A 16,749-nucleotide genomic window follows, 5' to 3' on the forward strand; every position below is an offset into this window, starting at 1 on the left:
CCTGCTTCCTCAGCATTTGCAAGCAGCATGATGCCAAAGTTATTTCCTTTAAAGTGAAACAAAAAAGTCCTTTTTTGGCTCAGCCATTCACTCACAGGCACACATGTGCAGATGGCAGTACCTGCTTACAAAACATGTCACCTGGAGTGCCACTGACCCCCTTGCTGGCGGGCTGTCCCCCTCCACACACAGGACATGCTGGTGCTCTTGCACAGGCCAAGGGTGCAGGGACATGCAATGGAGCAGCAGCACACATGCTGCGACGCGTGCTGCCCTTCTGACAACGCAGTGCCTGGTGCTGCACGTGTGGACGGCGTCGTTCCCATATTCAGACTCAAACACGTACCATGCAACAAGGTTTTACATCTGCGTGCAGGCCAGGATGGTGAAAGAAACCTGACAGTTCTGCAGCAAGATGAACACATGTACCCACCCACACTGATACAAACCAGCAACGCCTCTTCCATAATCATTCATCCTCGCAGCATGTACAACAGAAGGGTTTATGAAAGCTTTGAAACGCACCAGCAGAAGCTCAGTTTACGACACTGAATGCAATGTCTTCTCTTCTTACAAAGCTTCCTCCCCAGACACCCCACCAGCAACCAGGCAGAATCCCTCTTCTTCCTCCCAGCCCCTTTTCACCTTCACTCCTCAGCCTGGTCTCACACCCACGGTCCCATCACATCTGATCCCAGCAGCTCTGGTACTGCCGGGTACTGCTGTGGTGCAGAGATGCCCAAACTCAGGGTCTCACCACGACAAACACCACTTGTAGCTCTAGCCACAGCAATTACAACTCACCACCATCTCTGGCATGTGCATCTTGGTGATAACCATCTTCATGAGCTCAGGAGGAACAGGGGAACCTGCAATGACCCCTGGAAAAAAAGAGGAAAAGATGACAGTCCTGGAAACCATCTATTTATTCCCAGGAGCAGCCCCTCAGAAGGTTCTGCTCTCCCAGATTTAAATGCTGGCAAGACCTTTGGGATACACGGGTTCCTGTCAAAATACTTCCTATTTTTATGGATACAGGTCCTAGTTATTCTAGAAGCAAAGGCTGCAGCAAGGCCAGTTTGCCTGAATGAATTAAGAGTTGGCAGAGTTCACTCGTTAGGAAAATAAACTCTATAGCACAAACTTGGTCCAAGCTGCAGTTCCCAATAAGGAAAGATTCAGAGCAGAAAGAGACACAGATTTTTAGCAGGACAAACATTCCCATCGATCATCACCACCATAAAATCAAAAACATTTCCTCCTGCCTTGCACAGAGGAGCCCTTTTGGGAGAGGGCAGATTGCATTTTCATCTGTTCCACCCTAGCATAACAGAGTGAAAAAGCAGGGTAACATATAGGCTTTGCTGGGGAGCAAGATGAGACAGGATCATTTTTCACATAGAGATGATTAGGTAATCTGCTTAAATGTTTCTTTATGCTCCAGCACCATCTTCTCTCCATGCTGTTATTGCCTCGAAAGGCCTGGTGGTCTCCCCGTTACGGCTCAGCTATTTCCGAGGCTGGCTGAGACAAGAGAGAGCTCCAGCACACGTTATCACACCCTCTCCAGCGCGTAGATGAATGACTTCAAAAACAGGCAGGAAACTTCAGGTCACAGAAATCACAGAGTAGCTCTGCTGTAGGAACTGCAGCTAAAGCACACAAAGCATCTGCTGCCACACGGTGGTGGCTGGTGAGACGAGAGTCAAGCAAAACCAGGTTACTCCTGATATCTTCCCTTGCAGATAAAACAGAAAGGTCCTTCCCTAGATTGCCTTAAGATGAAAGAAGAGTCCTAAAAACACATAATTCTTGAAGGAAACTCCAAGGAAAGGAAACGTAGCATTAAATTAACAGTGAAATAAGGCTCGAGCAACTAAACTCTTCCCTCCAGAAGAAGATTTGTTCACAAAGCTTAATACAGCCTCCCAGCAGGGAACAGTAATATCCAGTTTCTCAGGATTTTTCCATTTGAGTTGTCAGACTTACCTCCCCGAAGACTTGAAAGGTCATAGGAGTCAAAGTCCGGCTGGGAGAGCATGTCTATAAACATGGTCGGCGTGCCGTGTAGGAAGGAGCATCTTCAGGAAAGGGAGAGAAAAGGCAAAGGTGCAGAGCTGGAACCAGGGGCAGCCCCAGCTCAGCACCCCATCCCCTGTCACCGTGCGCAGGGCCGCGGAGCAGCAGCCTGGAGGCAGGCACAGCACATGGGATCTTTATCAGTGCACATATACATATGTATGTATAAAAATATATATAAATATATATAAGTGTATTATGCAGGCACAATGATAGCTCTTTTGTTTTACAAGCTACACATGAGGAACAAGCTGGAAATGCAACTGTCTCAGCAGCAGAGCTGGACTTGAAGAAGGAGGGCAGATCGTTAGGTGTAAAAACACAGCAGCCATAGCAAAACAAGACATCACTACACTTTCCAGCCAAAGCCCTGCAGTGACCTGAAGGATCCCATATTTTTGGGAAAAAGAGAAGAGTGACAAACTCCCAGGCACAGCTGAAAAGGCTGGATCTAGCTGTGCAAGTATGGGCACCAGCAAGCCTGCCTCTCCCATCGTGGGAGGGAAGAGTGGGAGCAACGGCCTGGCAGGCGAGACAAGGGAAGGAAGCACCATCATGAGATAACAAACTCCTCTGTAGCAAGATAGAAACAAACTCTCACTTCTCTCGAGACACTGCCTCCAGAGCAGCCTTCCCCTCGAAACTCGGCGACGAGAAGATGCAGGAGGACCCGTGCAGAGCCATCACCATGCAGCCTCCAATCGACGCCAGGCAATGATAGAGGGGTGCGGGGAGGCCAACGCGATAGTCCTGGGATCAAGCCAAAGACACGAGTGAGGAGAGATCTTCCAGTCCATGACCAGCCCATCTCACTGCTGCAGCTCAAAGATCTGAACAGAAGAGCTTTCCCTGATTCATTTAAAACTTGCTGGAAATCTGACACTCATCTGTGTTCCGGTTAGGTGGAAACACGACACTGATGCTTCCTGCTTTTAATAAAAATCAATTTGCAAAGTTTTCAATGTCAAAATTTCATTCTGTAATTCTGCAATGTCTTTTCTTTGCTGATCATTTTGGTCTGGTATTCCTTACACATTATTTTATGATATGCCAGAAGAGAAGAGTGCTAGTGCTCTGACAGGCATGAAATATGCAGGACCTGGCACATGCTATTAATTTTATTTTGTTTTTAAGAACACCAAAGGCTCTGACGACTGATTGAAAGAACCCATCTTTTTTCTGGATCAAAGCTGTTGTGTTAGAAATAACTTCTTCAGAACTTCAAAAGAAAATATTTGCCTTTAACACTATTTAAAAGGAACTACAGATAGAAAAGTCAGATCCTGATAAGAGTAACGAGACTCTATACATGACATGAAACAAAGTCACGTAAAATAAATTAAAACCTCATTCAACAGAATTCAAAGCTAACATCCAAAGTCTTGTAATTCGAAATGAGTATTCACCAAAATGAAAAGTGATTTCACATTCTTTCCCCACAAAAAGGCATTTTTTTCCCCCCCAAAAAAAACTTCATATGTAACTAAAATGAAACAACAATGAAATGAAAAATGTTATGCATGAGTATCCCTCAACATCATTTGTAGCAAAACACCCTGCCCTTCTGCTGAGCAAGCACCAATGCTCTCCACACTGGTGGTCACTCTGTGGCAGTGGAGATCACCCCACTGAGACCCACCTGCTCTGTGATCCCCAGCCTCCGACCGATCATATTGGCATTATTCACAACGTTCCTGTGAGACAGGGTGGCTCCTTTGGGGCTTCCCGTTGTTCCCTGAAAGACACAGGGCATTATGCAATGACGCCACCTTTTCTGAGGGTGAGCTATGTGTGCTCTGGGGACATTTCCCAGGCAGATTCTGGGGTGGTCTTGTACTTCGTTCTCCATTCAGACCTGGGAGACTTTATTTTCTTCTTTAACAGCATCTGAATCCCAAACCAAACAAAAAAATGGTTCAACTTCAGTTGAACTCTCTCACCCTCCATCACCTCTCACTTCAGGACACCCTCTCACCTCCATCAGCCCCTGAGAAAGGGCTGAGCAGCAAGAATGGAAGAAGCAAGGGGAAATGCTAGAACATTTCCTCCATCCTACAGCAGAAGATGGAACCAGGGCTTGGTCTTGGAGGGCAGAAGGCAAAGGAAAGAGGATGCTCAGCATCACACACATCTTTCCCTGTGTCCCCAGCAAGGAACCCAACCATGAGGCATGGAGCGGGCAGCAGCACCTACTGAAGTGAACTGGATGTTGATGGGCTCGTTGCAGGAGAGGGTCTGCTGCACAGCTCTTAACTGCTTCATGTGGCTGCTGTCCCCAGCCTGCATCACTTCATCCATGTGGAGGGTGCCAGGCAGCTTGGAGTCCACTGTGATGACAACGGATAAGTCAGGTAGCCTGGTAGAAAGAAGAATACCACTAACAGTAATGGAGCAAGGAGAAAACTGCCCAGGTAGGCGTACACTGGTCAGGGCAAACCTCCAGGACAGCCTAACTTGTTTCTTTCAGGTGAGACCCTGTGTGGGTCCTCTAGAGCCTGTGTTGTGCAGCTGAGAGGACCCAAGGCAGGACACGGCTGTGAGGTCAGTGCAAAGACACCAGATGTTCCTAACTCACCTTTTGCTCTTTATTCCCCCTGGACTGGATTTTTCTATCTCGGGACATGATTGCTTTAGAATATCATAGTATTTCTGTGTTTTAAATTGAGTGGGAAACACCAGTGCCTTACAGCCAACCTGTGAAGGGAGACAGAAACTCATCAGAAGTCACGTCGGGTTGATGTTTAGGACATGATAAAGAGCAGTCACCACCGACACAGGGCCATGGCAGCCCTGTGACCCCAGACAGCAAGTGTTAGCCATTAACACTACACCAGGATTTTCTCTATGGCTTGTTTCATGATACAATGAACTCTCTCCAGACTAAACCTGGAGATTTTTAACTCTTCCTAGTAAGAGCCACAGCGTGCAGTGGTTTAAAGATTCACCGAAGAGCACGACATAGGTCTTTGCACAGTGGGGGTGCAGCTGCCACGCTCCCAGGGCTGGGGACGTGCCTCCAGCAGGCAGGTTCACCGAGGGCAAATGCAAACCAAGTCCTTACAGCTGTGTACCCACAAAACCCCACAAGCGCAGGGCAGGGTGCTGTTACTATATGCCCAGCACCCCGAGCCCTGATCCAGGAGTGCAGCCGGTGCTTTGCTCCTGCCCGGCAGTCGGTTCAGGATGGGCTGGTTGCTTTTTGTTGGGCAAGAGAGCAGAGCTGCGGCCTGAGGTTCCCTCTTCTCCCAGGATCAACACTTCTCGTTGTGAGCACAAGGCAAACAACTGATTTTTCAGATTAGGAGTCCCAATGTAACAAAAAAACGAGTCCCAAAATATTAAAGAAAAAAAAAATTTCATTTGAGTCGATTTGAAATAAGGATTTTTGAGGAACTTTGGAAGAACAAGGAAACCTAAAGACTGCCTCTCAGGTCAAGCCAAGGTTTTGCTGTGAGTTTTTTTAAGGTGTTCCATTTCGTAAGATTTTTCCACTTCTTTTTAAAGCATTAGCTATTTTGAAAGTTAAAACATCTTTCATTCAGCCTTTACATTTACATAATACCGAAACAAAGGGCTTCAATTGCTCCAAGAATTTCTATTTCTTGTTCAGCAGAGATTTGCTGAATTTGACCCAGATTTGCAAACTGCTTTTATCTTCCAAAAAATGCATTCTTGTCAAGTAAACTATTTACATAAATTATTTTCTTGGTTATTTTCATTATTTTCCCAAGGTCCATGGAATAAGATGACCAAGCTATGCCAATAAATTATTTGTAAGTACCCTCTGGGGTTTGTCAGAGGGGAAGACAAACATTTCCTCTATTTTTTGGAACAGTCTGCCCAGAACCCAGGGGATTGAGTCTGTTCTGGGATGTTTTGGGCCTTTGTAACTTTTTACTATTAGCTCCTTCAAACGACTATTCTGGTTGAACTAGCTTTGCAAAACAGATGCTATGTGAGGAGAGCAGGGCAGATGCTACATGAGATAAGGTGTCTAGTTGGGCATCTCCCACTTGGCCTCAACCTGAATGGCAGCAGATCTGTCTTCAGAAGCCCTGTCATATGAAAGCTGTCATCAGTTCACTTTTACAAAGCCCTGGCAATACAGCAGGAATCAGAGGATTAATTATTCCGCATGTATTTCTGTATCTACCAAAGGGAGGGAACCTGATGGAGCAAGAAAGGGACTGCACAGACTGACAGGATCCAACAGGCAAAGCCCTAAAGTCTTCAGGGTTTTTGTTGTCCAAATAAACAAACAAATAATTAGGTAGGCAAGGGACACCAGAGATGTCAGTACCAAAGGTACATGGAAAAGCTAGGAATTCTAATAAACCTGGGAGGGTGCAACAGGAGCAATCCCCAATGGAGCTGAAGCACGTTTCTGCTCTTACCCCATCAACGGTCCAGATTTACAATGGAGGAGAAAAATCAGAGAAGAATCTGACACACAGAGATGGAAAGGAAAACAAAAGCCAGGTCTCACTGGGAAAAAAGGTAAGTACTGCTGTTTACATTTCCACCTGGGGAGAGAAGCAGGAGGACATCCACACTGGGAGAGGTGTCCTTCACCGCAGCACTGTGTTCAATCCTAATGTGTGAAAACAGGAGTGACACCAGTGAGACTAGTGCAGAAGGATTAAACGAAGGGTGAAATGGGAACTCAAATTGCAGCCCAGCAACTGAATTACCAAGTTACTGATGGAAGAGAAAAGTCTCTGTTGCTAGAAATTATCCACTTCTTTCTAGGTAAAGTCAGAACTTGGATGGTGCTGGGAAGACCCAGATGTGATTCCAGCTCTTCTAATATCAGCCTTTGATTTAAAGCTGAACAAACCACAGTTGAGCAAGTTAGCTCCTTAATCCTAGGATTAATTTCTAGTTGTCAAATGTTTAGTAGCCTGGATTCCTCATTACTGGAGCTAAGGAGCCAGCACAGTTTAAACTGATGGTGCTCTGCACATTGCAAACTCAAACCCAGGCAGGGATATGAGGGTAGCTGAGGCAGCCATAGTCAGACAGCGGAAAGATGTCAAGCAGTGGCAATACCTAGGACTTAAACCAGGTTAAACTCTAGGCCAGCAAGGCCTAGGACAAATCTGGGAAGGAGAAATCCAGCTATCAAGTAGGCTGGTCCTTTCTAAGCCTTCCTCTTTTCTGCTTTCAAAGTTAAAATCCCAGATGGTGATTTTTGCCCCGAGCAGGAGGCAGGCAGGATGGTACTGAGCCGAGGAGGGCAGTCACAGAGTGCTTTCCCTCCCTGGCAGGCTGGAACATGAGTGTGGGAAAGTTAGAAACGATTTAAGACAGATGTTGCCCCTAGAGATTGCAGCCACACTCTGTTACTACACAGTCTCTGCTGTCCTGGCTGCCAGCCTTTTGGGTAGTCCCTGGGTCAGATATTTAGTCTTGCCTTGTTTTCCTCATTCCCTCATAAACAACTGCTGGCAGGTGTGGTTGTTATTGGTGTAATATTGGCAGTACATGGCTGTTAGCAGAGTGAGGGAGGAATGAGAAGGATGCAGAAGTCTCCATCAGACAGGCTGGCAGCCACAGGGAACAGCAGACGTGACCACTTAACTGCAGCTTTGTCCCCTTGGTCACTGCGTGGTGGTGTTCCCTCTGGACGGCCACCACCAGCCCCACTCTCCCTGATGTGTCCAAGTCTTAAGCAGAAGCTCACCTGTGCTGTGTCCCCACTATCCCCTTTAACTGATGGCTGATTGTACGAGTTCTCACAATGAATCAATTGGCATTACCAGCGAGTGCCATACAAACCTTCCTGAGGACAAACTCCAGCTCAAGGGCCTGGTAGGCTGGATTCACAGATACCTGAAGAGGGAGAAACAAGAAGGTTGATCAGTCTTACCCTTGCTTTGAGAGCCCTCTCCCCTAACACATATTCCAGACAAAAAGTTGTCCCAGGGGCAAGCCACACTCAAAGCCTCTCCTCCAACACACAGAACTAAGAGCTCACCACCACTGGGATTTCACATTCACCAGAAAAAGTAGCTGAATCCTGTGTTTGCATGAATGAAAACAATCAAAAAAGCCATAAGAGATTTATGTGAGGTCACATAGTCAAAATAGTTTCAGGAACAGAAGTCAAACCTCCTGTCTCCCAGGAAGCCATTCAATCCACTAAACTGAAGACTCAAAACTCAAGTGCAAGTCAGGTTTCTTGATAGATAATCATGAAAATGCCAGCTTTCTCCTGTCCAACTCTCCACAAAAGCAGTATTGGCCCCTGGAGTCAAGTTCACCATCAGGTTCATACTGAGCCACGCTCATCCACCTGGTTACAGTGTCTTAGCAGCCACTAGGATGAAGAAAAAGGACCAGAAGGTAGGGTGCAGTCCTTACCATGGTGCAGTGTCCAAATAAGATGCATTTTGGTGAATGTACCAGGTCATACTATCAAATAAAAATTGGCTGTTGGGTATATGCAGCTTGGACTACATTTTTAAGTGAGCATTTGCACCATGAAGCAATACGGGCCCTATTTAGAAGGGATCTAAATAGCTGGTAACTGTTTAGGACAGCAGGAGGCTACATAAAAATGATCCTATAGGCAAAAGCACATCTCTGCCTACCATCAGCTGCTGCAAGCTAGCTCACAGCAGTCCATGTCTTGCTGCTCCTTCCTCTGCAGTCTGCTTTCTTACATAGTGGAGGACAAAGATGCAGAGGGCTGCACAGATCTTGTTTAAATACTGGATTCAGTTATAGCCAACACACTGGGTAAGAGCATGGAAAAAAGAGACAACAAACTTTACTCTCCAGTATTTCCTATGGCTTCTTTGTCTCCATTTCCTTTCCCAACAGACAGCTAAAAACCCAGACACAGCAAACCCCTTACCAGGATGATTCCTGCCTGGGCAGTTGCAAACTGCATGAGAACCCACTCGTATTTGTTGGGACCCCACATCCCCAGCCGGTCTCCCTTCTTCAGGCCAAGAGCCAGAAGCCCAGCTGCCGCCTGGTCCACCTGTAAAATACAAAAGCCTGAGGATCACACACGGGATGCAGTGGGGGATATTCGTCTCCAGGCACTGCTTTCTGGGGAAAAAGCATCCTCTTTGCAACTGAAATTGGACAGAATGTACCTTTGCTGCACAGTCTGATAGCCTACTGCTGCAGCATCTTCCGAGTCACAGAGCACAGAGCAGCCCCTGCTTAGCAGGTCGGCTGAAAGCATAAAAATAACAAGTGTGGAACCATACAACAAAGCAGTAAGGAAACAAAAATAGGCAATTATGTACAAATAATTGTAAACTAATTCTTGCCCAAAGACTATTTAGTGTCTAGCTCCTCAGCAACTCAACTTAGGACCAAGCCTTACCCATATGCTGGGCCCATCTACACTGCTGGATCAGCCTCCACTCTGGCATATGACTTAATTCTCAAAGGACTCAGGTGAAGAAAACTGTATCAAGTGATTTTTGACCAGTTTGGGGTTCCTATCCTCATTAACTTGAATTCAGCCACTATATCAGCATGACTTTGCAAGATGGTGTGTTTCAGGTGTGCAGATGTACATATAAATATTCTGAGGTATTCAGGAAAGTTTTTACAGTTTTGTAAAGTCCTCAAGTGGATTTATGAAATCTATCCTGTAGGAGATATGAATTTGAGGAACAGCTGTTCTCTGATTTAGTTCTAAATTACAGCCTACTTTTTATAATTAGAGTGAACACAGCTAATCTTATTTATCTGAATGGATGTAACCAAAACACTAGTAAATCTAAAAAAGACTCAAACAATTTTTCCTATCCAAGATCATATCGCACATTTAATAGAATATTTCCAGGTAGTTAGCCTTGAAATATTGCCCCTCCATACAGAATATGTATAAACATATATTTGTATGTAATATGCACACATACATACACATGCATAGATGCACCCACACCCATTTTTGAATATGATATCAAGACCCAAGTCCTTGACTTTGCTCAGCTGCCTTTGTGTTTGGACTAGAAAACTCCACGCGCTCAGGACCTCGGACAGTCAGACCAGAGTGACTAATACGAGAGCTGGAGCCTACTCCAGTGGAAAACAAACCCATGACTCAGCCCAAAACAGATAGGTGTGATAATTTTTAAGTATGAAGGTTCATTCCGGGACACACAGCCAGCATTCTACATACGCTGCTTTCTCCCTTTGATCCCAAGACTCTAAGTAGGACAAAGGCAGCACATGCCCGTCGGGTGTTTGTTGGGGACGGGCTGTTACCCTCTGCTCAGGGCTGAGATGAAGATCTGTATACAACACACCTCATTCCTGAACTGAGCGATGAAACCATTTTGGTTTCTCCATTCTCCAACACGCCTGCTGCTGCCATTATCCACCCACCTGGGCTCTCTGAGGAGCAAACCAGGCACTCACCTCCTCTTTGAACTGAGCAAACGTCTTCCGAACCCCATCTCGGCAGAAGACCAAGGCGTGGCGGTCGGGAAACCGCTCTGCGGTCACATCCAGGCACTGGCCAATGGTTCTGGTGAGAAGGGGAATGTCTGAGGTCCCCTGGACATAGCTGTTGGTCAGCCTGTAGGAGCCAGAGGACATCCCTGTGTGCAGGGCACTGTGAAAGAAAAGGAGAAGAGTCTATTTTTTAATATAACCCATCAGTAAAATTCTCTCCATCTGGAAGGATTATCAACCTGCCAACAGTACCAGGAGTACCCGAAGCACATCCCCGCTCTGGTGGGAACCACAGGCAGCAGCTTCAGCAGGTCAAGAAGACCTCTGAAAGCACTTGGAAAGCATGTGCAGCAGCCTGGGGGGGCACTGGGCAGGCAGACGGCCTTGGTAACCCCAGTACCACCACCCAGAGCTGCCCACAGTGGCAGACAGCACAGGCAGAGCCTCCATCCATCCCCCAGAAACCAGGACCCTGCTCACTGATGGCGAAGGAGCCTGCACCAGCCCTGCAGGCTGGGCTCAGCCTGGTCCTACAGTCATTCAGCTGGGGTAAACACCACCCAGACATTTCGGGATATCTGAGCAGATTAGGGACTCTACAGTTTACTGAGAGATGGCAACTGGCTTTGGTCTTTCTGCAGCATTAAAGAGTGCAAATAACTTGGAACACAGTCAAAACAGTTTGTGGGGAAATTCCTCCAACTGGTTTCTCTCTGCTGGAAAGAGCAGACAATTCAGAAAGAGAAAGTTAAAATTAACTTTCTGTCATTTTATCAGTCTTCAGAACGGTCTGCAGAGAAGACTCTAATCCTGCAGAATAAAAACTGTTTAGAAGAGTTCAAAGAAGTTGAGCTGTAAGCGAGAGGCATTTGCAAAGTAATTGTCTGTGTATACAACAGCAAGCAGGCTGTACATGCTTTACTACCTCTGCCAGCTAGACTGCAAAGAGTTTATGGTACTGAAGATAGAATCAGTAAAATGAGGAACTACCAGCAAGATGGGGGGGCAGGGAGAAGTGCAGAGGCAATAATACATCAGGCTCACAGGGTGGAGGAGGCTACTACAGCCACTGCAAACACGGGACAGAGTGGGAGGAAGAAAGCAGGGAGGTGTTTCAGCAGAGCAGCACCTGGGCAGGAATGGCATGAGAGGGTCCTCGAGAGGAGCACAGAGACATTGTGCTGGAGAGGGAACAAGTTAGGAGAGGCAGCAACGAGATACGGGCGAGGCAGTAGGGAAAATAATTTTTAAATCATTAAGACATTCACTGAGGTAGGATCATCAGCGCAAAAGCAGCAACCTCCCCTCAAACCGGAGCTCCTGACCATCCAAGTGCTGCAGTTCTTGCCCTGGTTTCTCTCTTCACTTACTCCTCCTCTGAGCCTCTCTCTACCCCAGCAGCCAACCCCCACACGCTGCCCTTCACCCCAGGCAGCCCCCCCAGTTTCGGTCTCTCCTCACTTCTTCCTTGTCTCCCTCCATGCTCTCAGCTCCTCCATTCCCACCTTAGGAGATGACCAGGAAGGACAGGGTCAAGCAATGCTTGTGGGGTGCATAGCTCAGAGGCAATGCCCTGTGTGTGCAGACTCAGTGTATAATGGGGGGGATCCCTGCACTGGAGAGGAAAAACAGATCAGCTTGTACTCAATTTTCCCCCATTCATTACAGGATCAATGTTCTGCAAAGACTTGGTGCTGTTTACCACAGATTTGTTTTCCTGCCCATGAGAAACAAAACCTAGCATGAAGTTACTTCCTCTGGGGGGTGGAGTTCAGTTTTGAGAGAAACACAAGACAAGATTTTACCTTCTGAGAGGAGTTTTGCTCTGAGAGCTGAGCAATTGGCCTGACCCTCTTTCCCTCACTGTTTTTCAGCAGATGGAGGGTTGTGCAACTCCCACTAATTCTGTTTGGACATCCCTCCTAGCAGAGCTCTTGGGCAACTCTCATCAAGATTGTAGGACTGCCCAAGGAGGAAGAGAGAGAACAAGTACTAAACTAAACTATCATTTATTGTTTGAAAGCTCCTGGGCAAGGCATGTAGATAAACTAGGAAATGAAAGAAAGCTCTGCAGAAGAAAAGCCTTTATAGATATGGGTTATATAAAATAAAGGTTGAAAAAAGTCTCCCTAACCCAAGGGAAGGAAGAACACTCCTGGGAAAGCAGTAAAAGCCACTGCAACCACTGCCACGGCCACTCGCTGTTTGAAACTGCAACCAGAGAAGCCACTGTCCCATCACCATCAGGTGGTCTCAGACAACCACCTCCAGCACCTCCAGCAGGATGAGGAAATCACAGGCTGTTTGCAAAAACGTTTAATGGAGACAACCACACTCACATCTCTCTAAAGGCAAGCCCCCTCCAGTTTCAATCTGCTTTTCTCTGGCAGCTCAGGCACAGAGAGATGTCCCTGCTCACTCCCACAGCCTGAGAAGGGCTGGAGCGGCCAGAGAGCAGCTGCTGATGTGGTTGTGCAAGAGCACTTTCCCTGAGCACTGTCTCAGGGGTCACTGGGAGCCAAGCAGGCTCGGCACTGGGCTGGAGTGGGACTAGGTAAACACAAGCATTTCATGAACTGCGCAGTTCCTCCGGGGATACCACCCAAGGAACTCATTGCTAAAAAAATTTGGTCCAACTCATTCTTCTACCATGTGACTGAAAAACAAAAATCAAAACCCCACAACAAAAGGAGACTGGAAAGGGTAGGAAAAATTGTTAGAAAATTCATATTGTGAGAAAATTCAATCAAAATCAAAAATGTCCTGCTGAAACAGTCTCCTGCTCTCTGCAGTCACCCTTCAAGATGCATTGCCAACGAAAAGCGTGATATTTCACTCTATCATATCTTGGCAAAGCACTAAGCAGACCAGGCTTTCTGGTCTTACTGTCTCAATTTTTTCCAGGACCAAAGAGTTTCCCTGACCTCACAGGAACCAAACTGTCACACTAAATGCAAGAAGGGGCAAAGCCAGAGCCAAATGACAGTTCCACCTCCAGTCACCATGGCTATGGCTTCCTCCCTACCCCCAAACATGGGCATGAAAGAACATCAAAGAGCAGTAAAAGATGTCTTTATAAAGCCCTGCACTCCAAAACACTGAAAATACTCCTGGTTCCCCTTATGGTGTGAAAACACACACAGCTTGCTATCAAACATCCCAAGCATTCACATCTTCAAATAAAAGCACCAGAAGCTTTGAAATTAGGGCCTAAGACATCTCTGCTCATAGCCCAGAGTCACTAACTCCTCACAAAGCACTTGCTCACATGGTTTCTTCAAATACATTAAGGAAAGCAAAATTCACAGCTGTCATCTACCTTGAGCTCCCTGAATTCTAGCCTGGCATTCACATGTGCTTCAGCATTTCTGTATCACTTATCTCCTGGCCACAACAGAAGTGAAAGTTGTGGGATAAAACACAACAGGCTGCTGGAAACACTGGGGATCAGGAACGAGGCAGATACAGGATACGTTCATTAGCAGTAGCATCATGCTGGAAATAATGCAGGGTTGGTCTCCCTCTTGCCTACAGCCAACAGCAAGTGTATATATCTGAGCTGAAAGAATGTATCAAGAGACCTGTACAAAGAAAGAATCCAAAGGAGTTAGAAATAAATTTTTTGTTCATCTTTGTTACAAAAAGCAAGTAATAAACCCTCCACCTCTTCCTATGAAGCAACTGGCACTGCTGGAGATAAAACAAGACCAATGGTCTGATGGTCTGATCTTACAGCAACTCTCATTTCCCTGACTCAGCTGGAAGAGAGCAAATAAAACTCTGCCTGCTCTTGGGTCTCAGCGTAGACTGTTAAGCACTACTTTTAGAGAGCACATGCCTTCTGTTGGCAACGCATTCCAGCAGCAAGACAGCCTGCGGTGCCTGCAAACGAGCCAGCCTCATCATCAGGCTGCTCCTGCAAAACTCCGTAACCCGGGAGTTCAGCGGCATGACTGAATGGAGAAATGTCAGAGACGCGGGGAAAACGCAACCCCTCCCCATCTCATGCGAAAGGCAGGCAAACAGCCGAACGCTGGCAGACCCAGAAAGCACTCCTGCCTGATGGCCACAGCCGAAACAATCAGACTTAAGCAAGCACTCTCGACTAATCCTAGGAGCTCTTTGTATTTCTCTCTGAATAGCCCCAACTAACATTTTATAGCTGTTGATATAAGATAACCAGCTTCATTTTTCACATTTAACTCTTCACCAGCCTCTGTGGAAATTATCATAAGGGGTGAGAGATGAACACAAGGCAGAGGCACCAGCATAACCTCCTGTCCCCTACGACGAGCACACACATGAGATCCTTCTTTGCCGCTGTGAAGGACATCGACCTGATCTGTGGTGCCATCCCCACTGCACGTGGATGAAAGGCCCTGCTCTCCCAGGGCTTGGGAACTGTCCTGACTACAAAGTTCATACTCAGAGAGGTTCACAGACTCCCCAGCCAGTTCCTTTGTGAATGGACATCTACCAGGAGCTTCTCCCCCCAGAGTAAGAGCTTTGGAGTCCTTTATGTAACACAACTGCAATAAAAGGGTGGTGAAAATTAACCCAGCCCTGTCCTTACCTCTTCTCTACTCTTTAAAACAATCCTGTTGACTAAAGAGTTAACCATGTTCTCTTTTTTTTTTGTTTGGTTTGAGGAAGGATCAAGTCCCCAGAGCTTTCAGACTCCTACTTTTTGTTTACATTTTCCACCTCTCTCCCCTCTTCCTGCCAAAAGGATAAATACTGCTTAACACTAGGAGCAGAATTTAATAAACTTTTTTTATAATGCTACTAGAAAGAGTTTACTCCTCTAAATACATGGTCTTTTTCTCCAAGTGCTCTGTGCTCCTGCCCCTCAGTTTCACTTCTGGGCTGGAGTCCCAACTGCAGTGAACTCTCTGTTGCGCTTCCTTTCTGATCCCATTTCCTAAAGACAGATTTTGAGATGGCAATCTTGGCTCCAGCCACACACATGGACTTCAGCCACTCACTCCTAATCTCAACCCAGCTGAAAAGAAACACCCGGACCCTGTGTGTGGGAAAACAAGGGCTGCTCCCCACAGTTCCTGGGGAATTGTTCCCTGAAGTCACACCTCCTGGTGGGTGTGAGGCTCTGAGTCTCAACTAATCCTTCAAAACCCCTTCTCAAAGCCAGTTGCTTTCCTACCCCTGTTCTTCCCCACGAACTTGCTCCAAGAGGCAGTACTGAAGCAAAGGAAGGCAAAGAACTGGCCTGAGCCCCCCAAACCCCAGAGCTCCTCAGTGCCCTGGACCTGCTGGCACCCCAGTGCCCCCCCACCTCCCTCAGGGGTGCACATGGCCGCAAGAGGACAGGGACACTGCCTGGACAAAGCCAACAAGTCAGAGCACTGAAGGAGGATGGAGAAGCTGTTTGATACTTTTCACGTTACTGCAGTCAGGATGGAGTTGCTGCACAAAGATTTAAGCTCAGCCCTGGGTACATGTTCACATCCCTCCGCACACTGCACGGGGCTTATCCCTGGTCCCCTCCCAGGCCAGAGGGGGGACAGACCCAGGAGATGCAGCCTCTCTTCTGCCGCTTTGGAGGGGTTTTGGGGAAGCCAAGGGACAGTGACACCCACTGAGAGCAAAACTTCTGTCTGAACCTGCCCTCCCTGCACGCAGCCACCCACCCGGCTGGACACCCACATCACTCTGCAGCTGCCCTATAGCCCCTGACCCCATCACTCACGGCCTCCATCCCCTAGAGCCCCCGTCCCCGTCCCTACAGCCTCCTCATCCTCTGCCCCACACCCCTTGATCCCCTGTAGCTTCCATCCCCTCTCACTCACACCACCCTGTCCCCTACAGCCCCCCACCCCCAGTCCTTACACCCCTCCAGCCCTTATAGCCCCCATCCCCTCTCACCCAGGGCCCCCTATGCCCTATAGCCCCCCACCCCCAGTCCCTACACCCCTCCAGCCCCTATAGCCCCCACCCCCTCTCACCCAGGCCCCCTATGCCCTATAGCCCCCCATTCCCAGTCCCCACAGCTCTCCAGCCCCTATACCCACCATCCCCTCTCACCCACACCCCCCTGACCCCTATAGCCCTCCATCCCCAGTCCCCCACAACTCTCCAGCCCCCACCCCCCGTCCCTACCTGCCCGGCGGGGGTCCCCGCCGCCCCCCCGCCCGGCGCAGGAGGGGCAGCCCGCGGCGGGACAGCGCTGCCAGGCGCACCGTGATCATGCCTGCAGCAGCGGGAACGAACCGGGAACCGGGAGCCGGC

The 16,749-nt window shown here is 47.8% G+C and overlaps 1 protein-coding gene across 2 annotated transcripts in view; it reads right to left on the reverse strand.

Annotated features, from left to right (window-relative positions):
* Nucleotides 1–16,749, reverse strand: part of ACSF2 (acyl-CoA synthetase family member 2) — a 37,648-nt gene extending 20,899 nt beyond the window's left edge. The window contains exons 1-10 of one of the 2 annotated variants that reach the window (XM_074846981.1): nucleotides 16,621–16,749; nucleotides 10,468–10,663; nucleotides 8,939–9,067; nucleotides 7,858–7,911; nucleotides 4,655–4,773; nucleotides 4,273–4,435; nucleotides 3,719–3,814; nucleotides 2,681–2,829; nucleotides 1,990–2,081; nucleotides 805–881 (exon numbers count right to left, since the gene is read on the reverse strand). In XM_074846981.1, coding sequence (XP_074703082.1) covers nucleotides 805–881; nucleotides 1,990–2,081; nucleotides 2,681–2,829; nucleotides 3,719–3,814; nucleotides 4,273–4,435; nucleotides 4,655–4,773; nucleotides 7,858–7,911; nucleotides 8,939–9,067; nucleotides 10,468–10,663; nucleotides 16,621–16,709 — 1,164 coding nt within the window. In that variant the 5' untranslated portion in view covers nucleotides 16,710–16,749. Of the gene's footprint in view, nucleotides 1–804; nucleotides 882–1,989; nucleotides 2,082–2,680; nucleotides 2,830–3,718; nucleotides 3,815–4,272; nucleotides 4,436–4,654; nucleotides 4,774–7,857; nucleotides 7,912–8,938; nucleotides 9,068–10,467; nucleotides 10,664–14,699; nucleotides 14,797–16,620 lie in introns of those variants that run through there. The other variant, XM_074846982.1, reaches the window with a different exon arrangement.

The sequence above is a fragment of the Strix aluco genome, chromosome 21, assembly GCF_031877795.1.
Source record: "Strix aluco isolate bStrAlu1 chromosome 21, bStrAlu1.hap1, whole genome shotgun sequence".
NCBI classification, from domain to species: domain Eukaryota; kingdom Metazoa; phylum Chordata; class Aves; order Strigiformes; family Strigidae; genus Strix; species Strix aluco.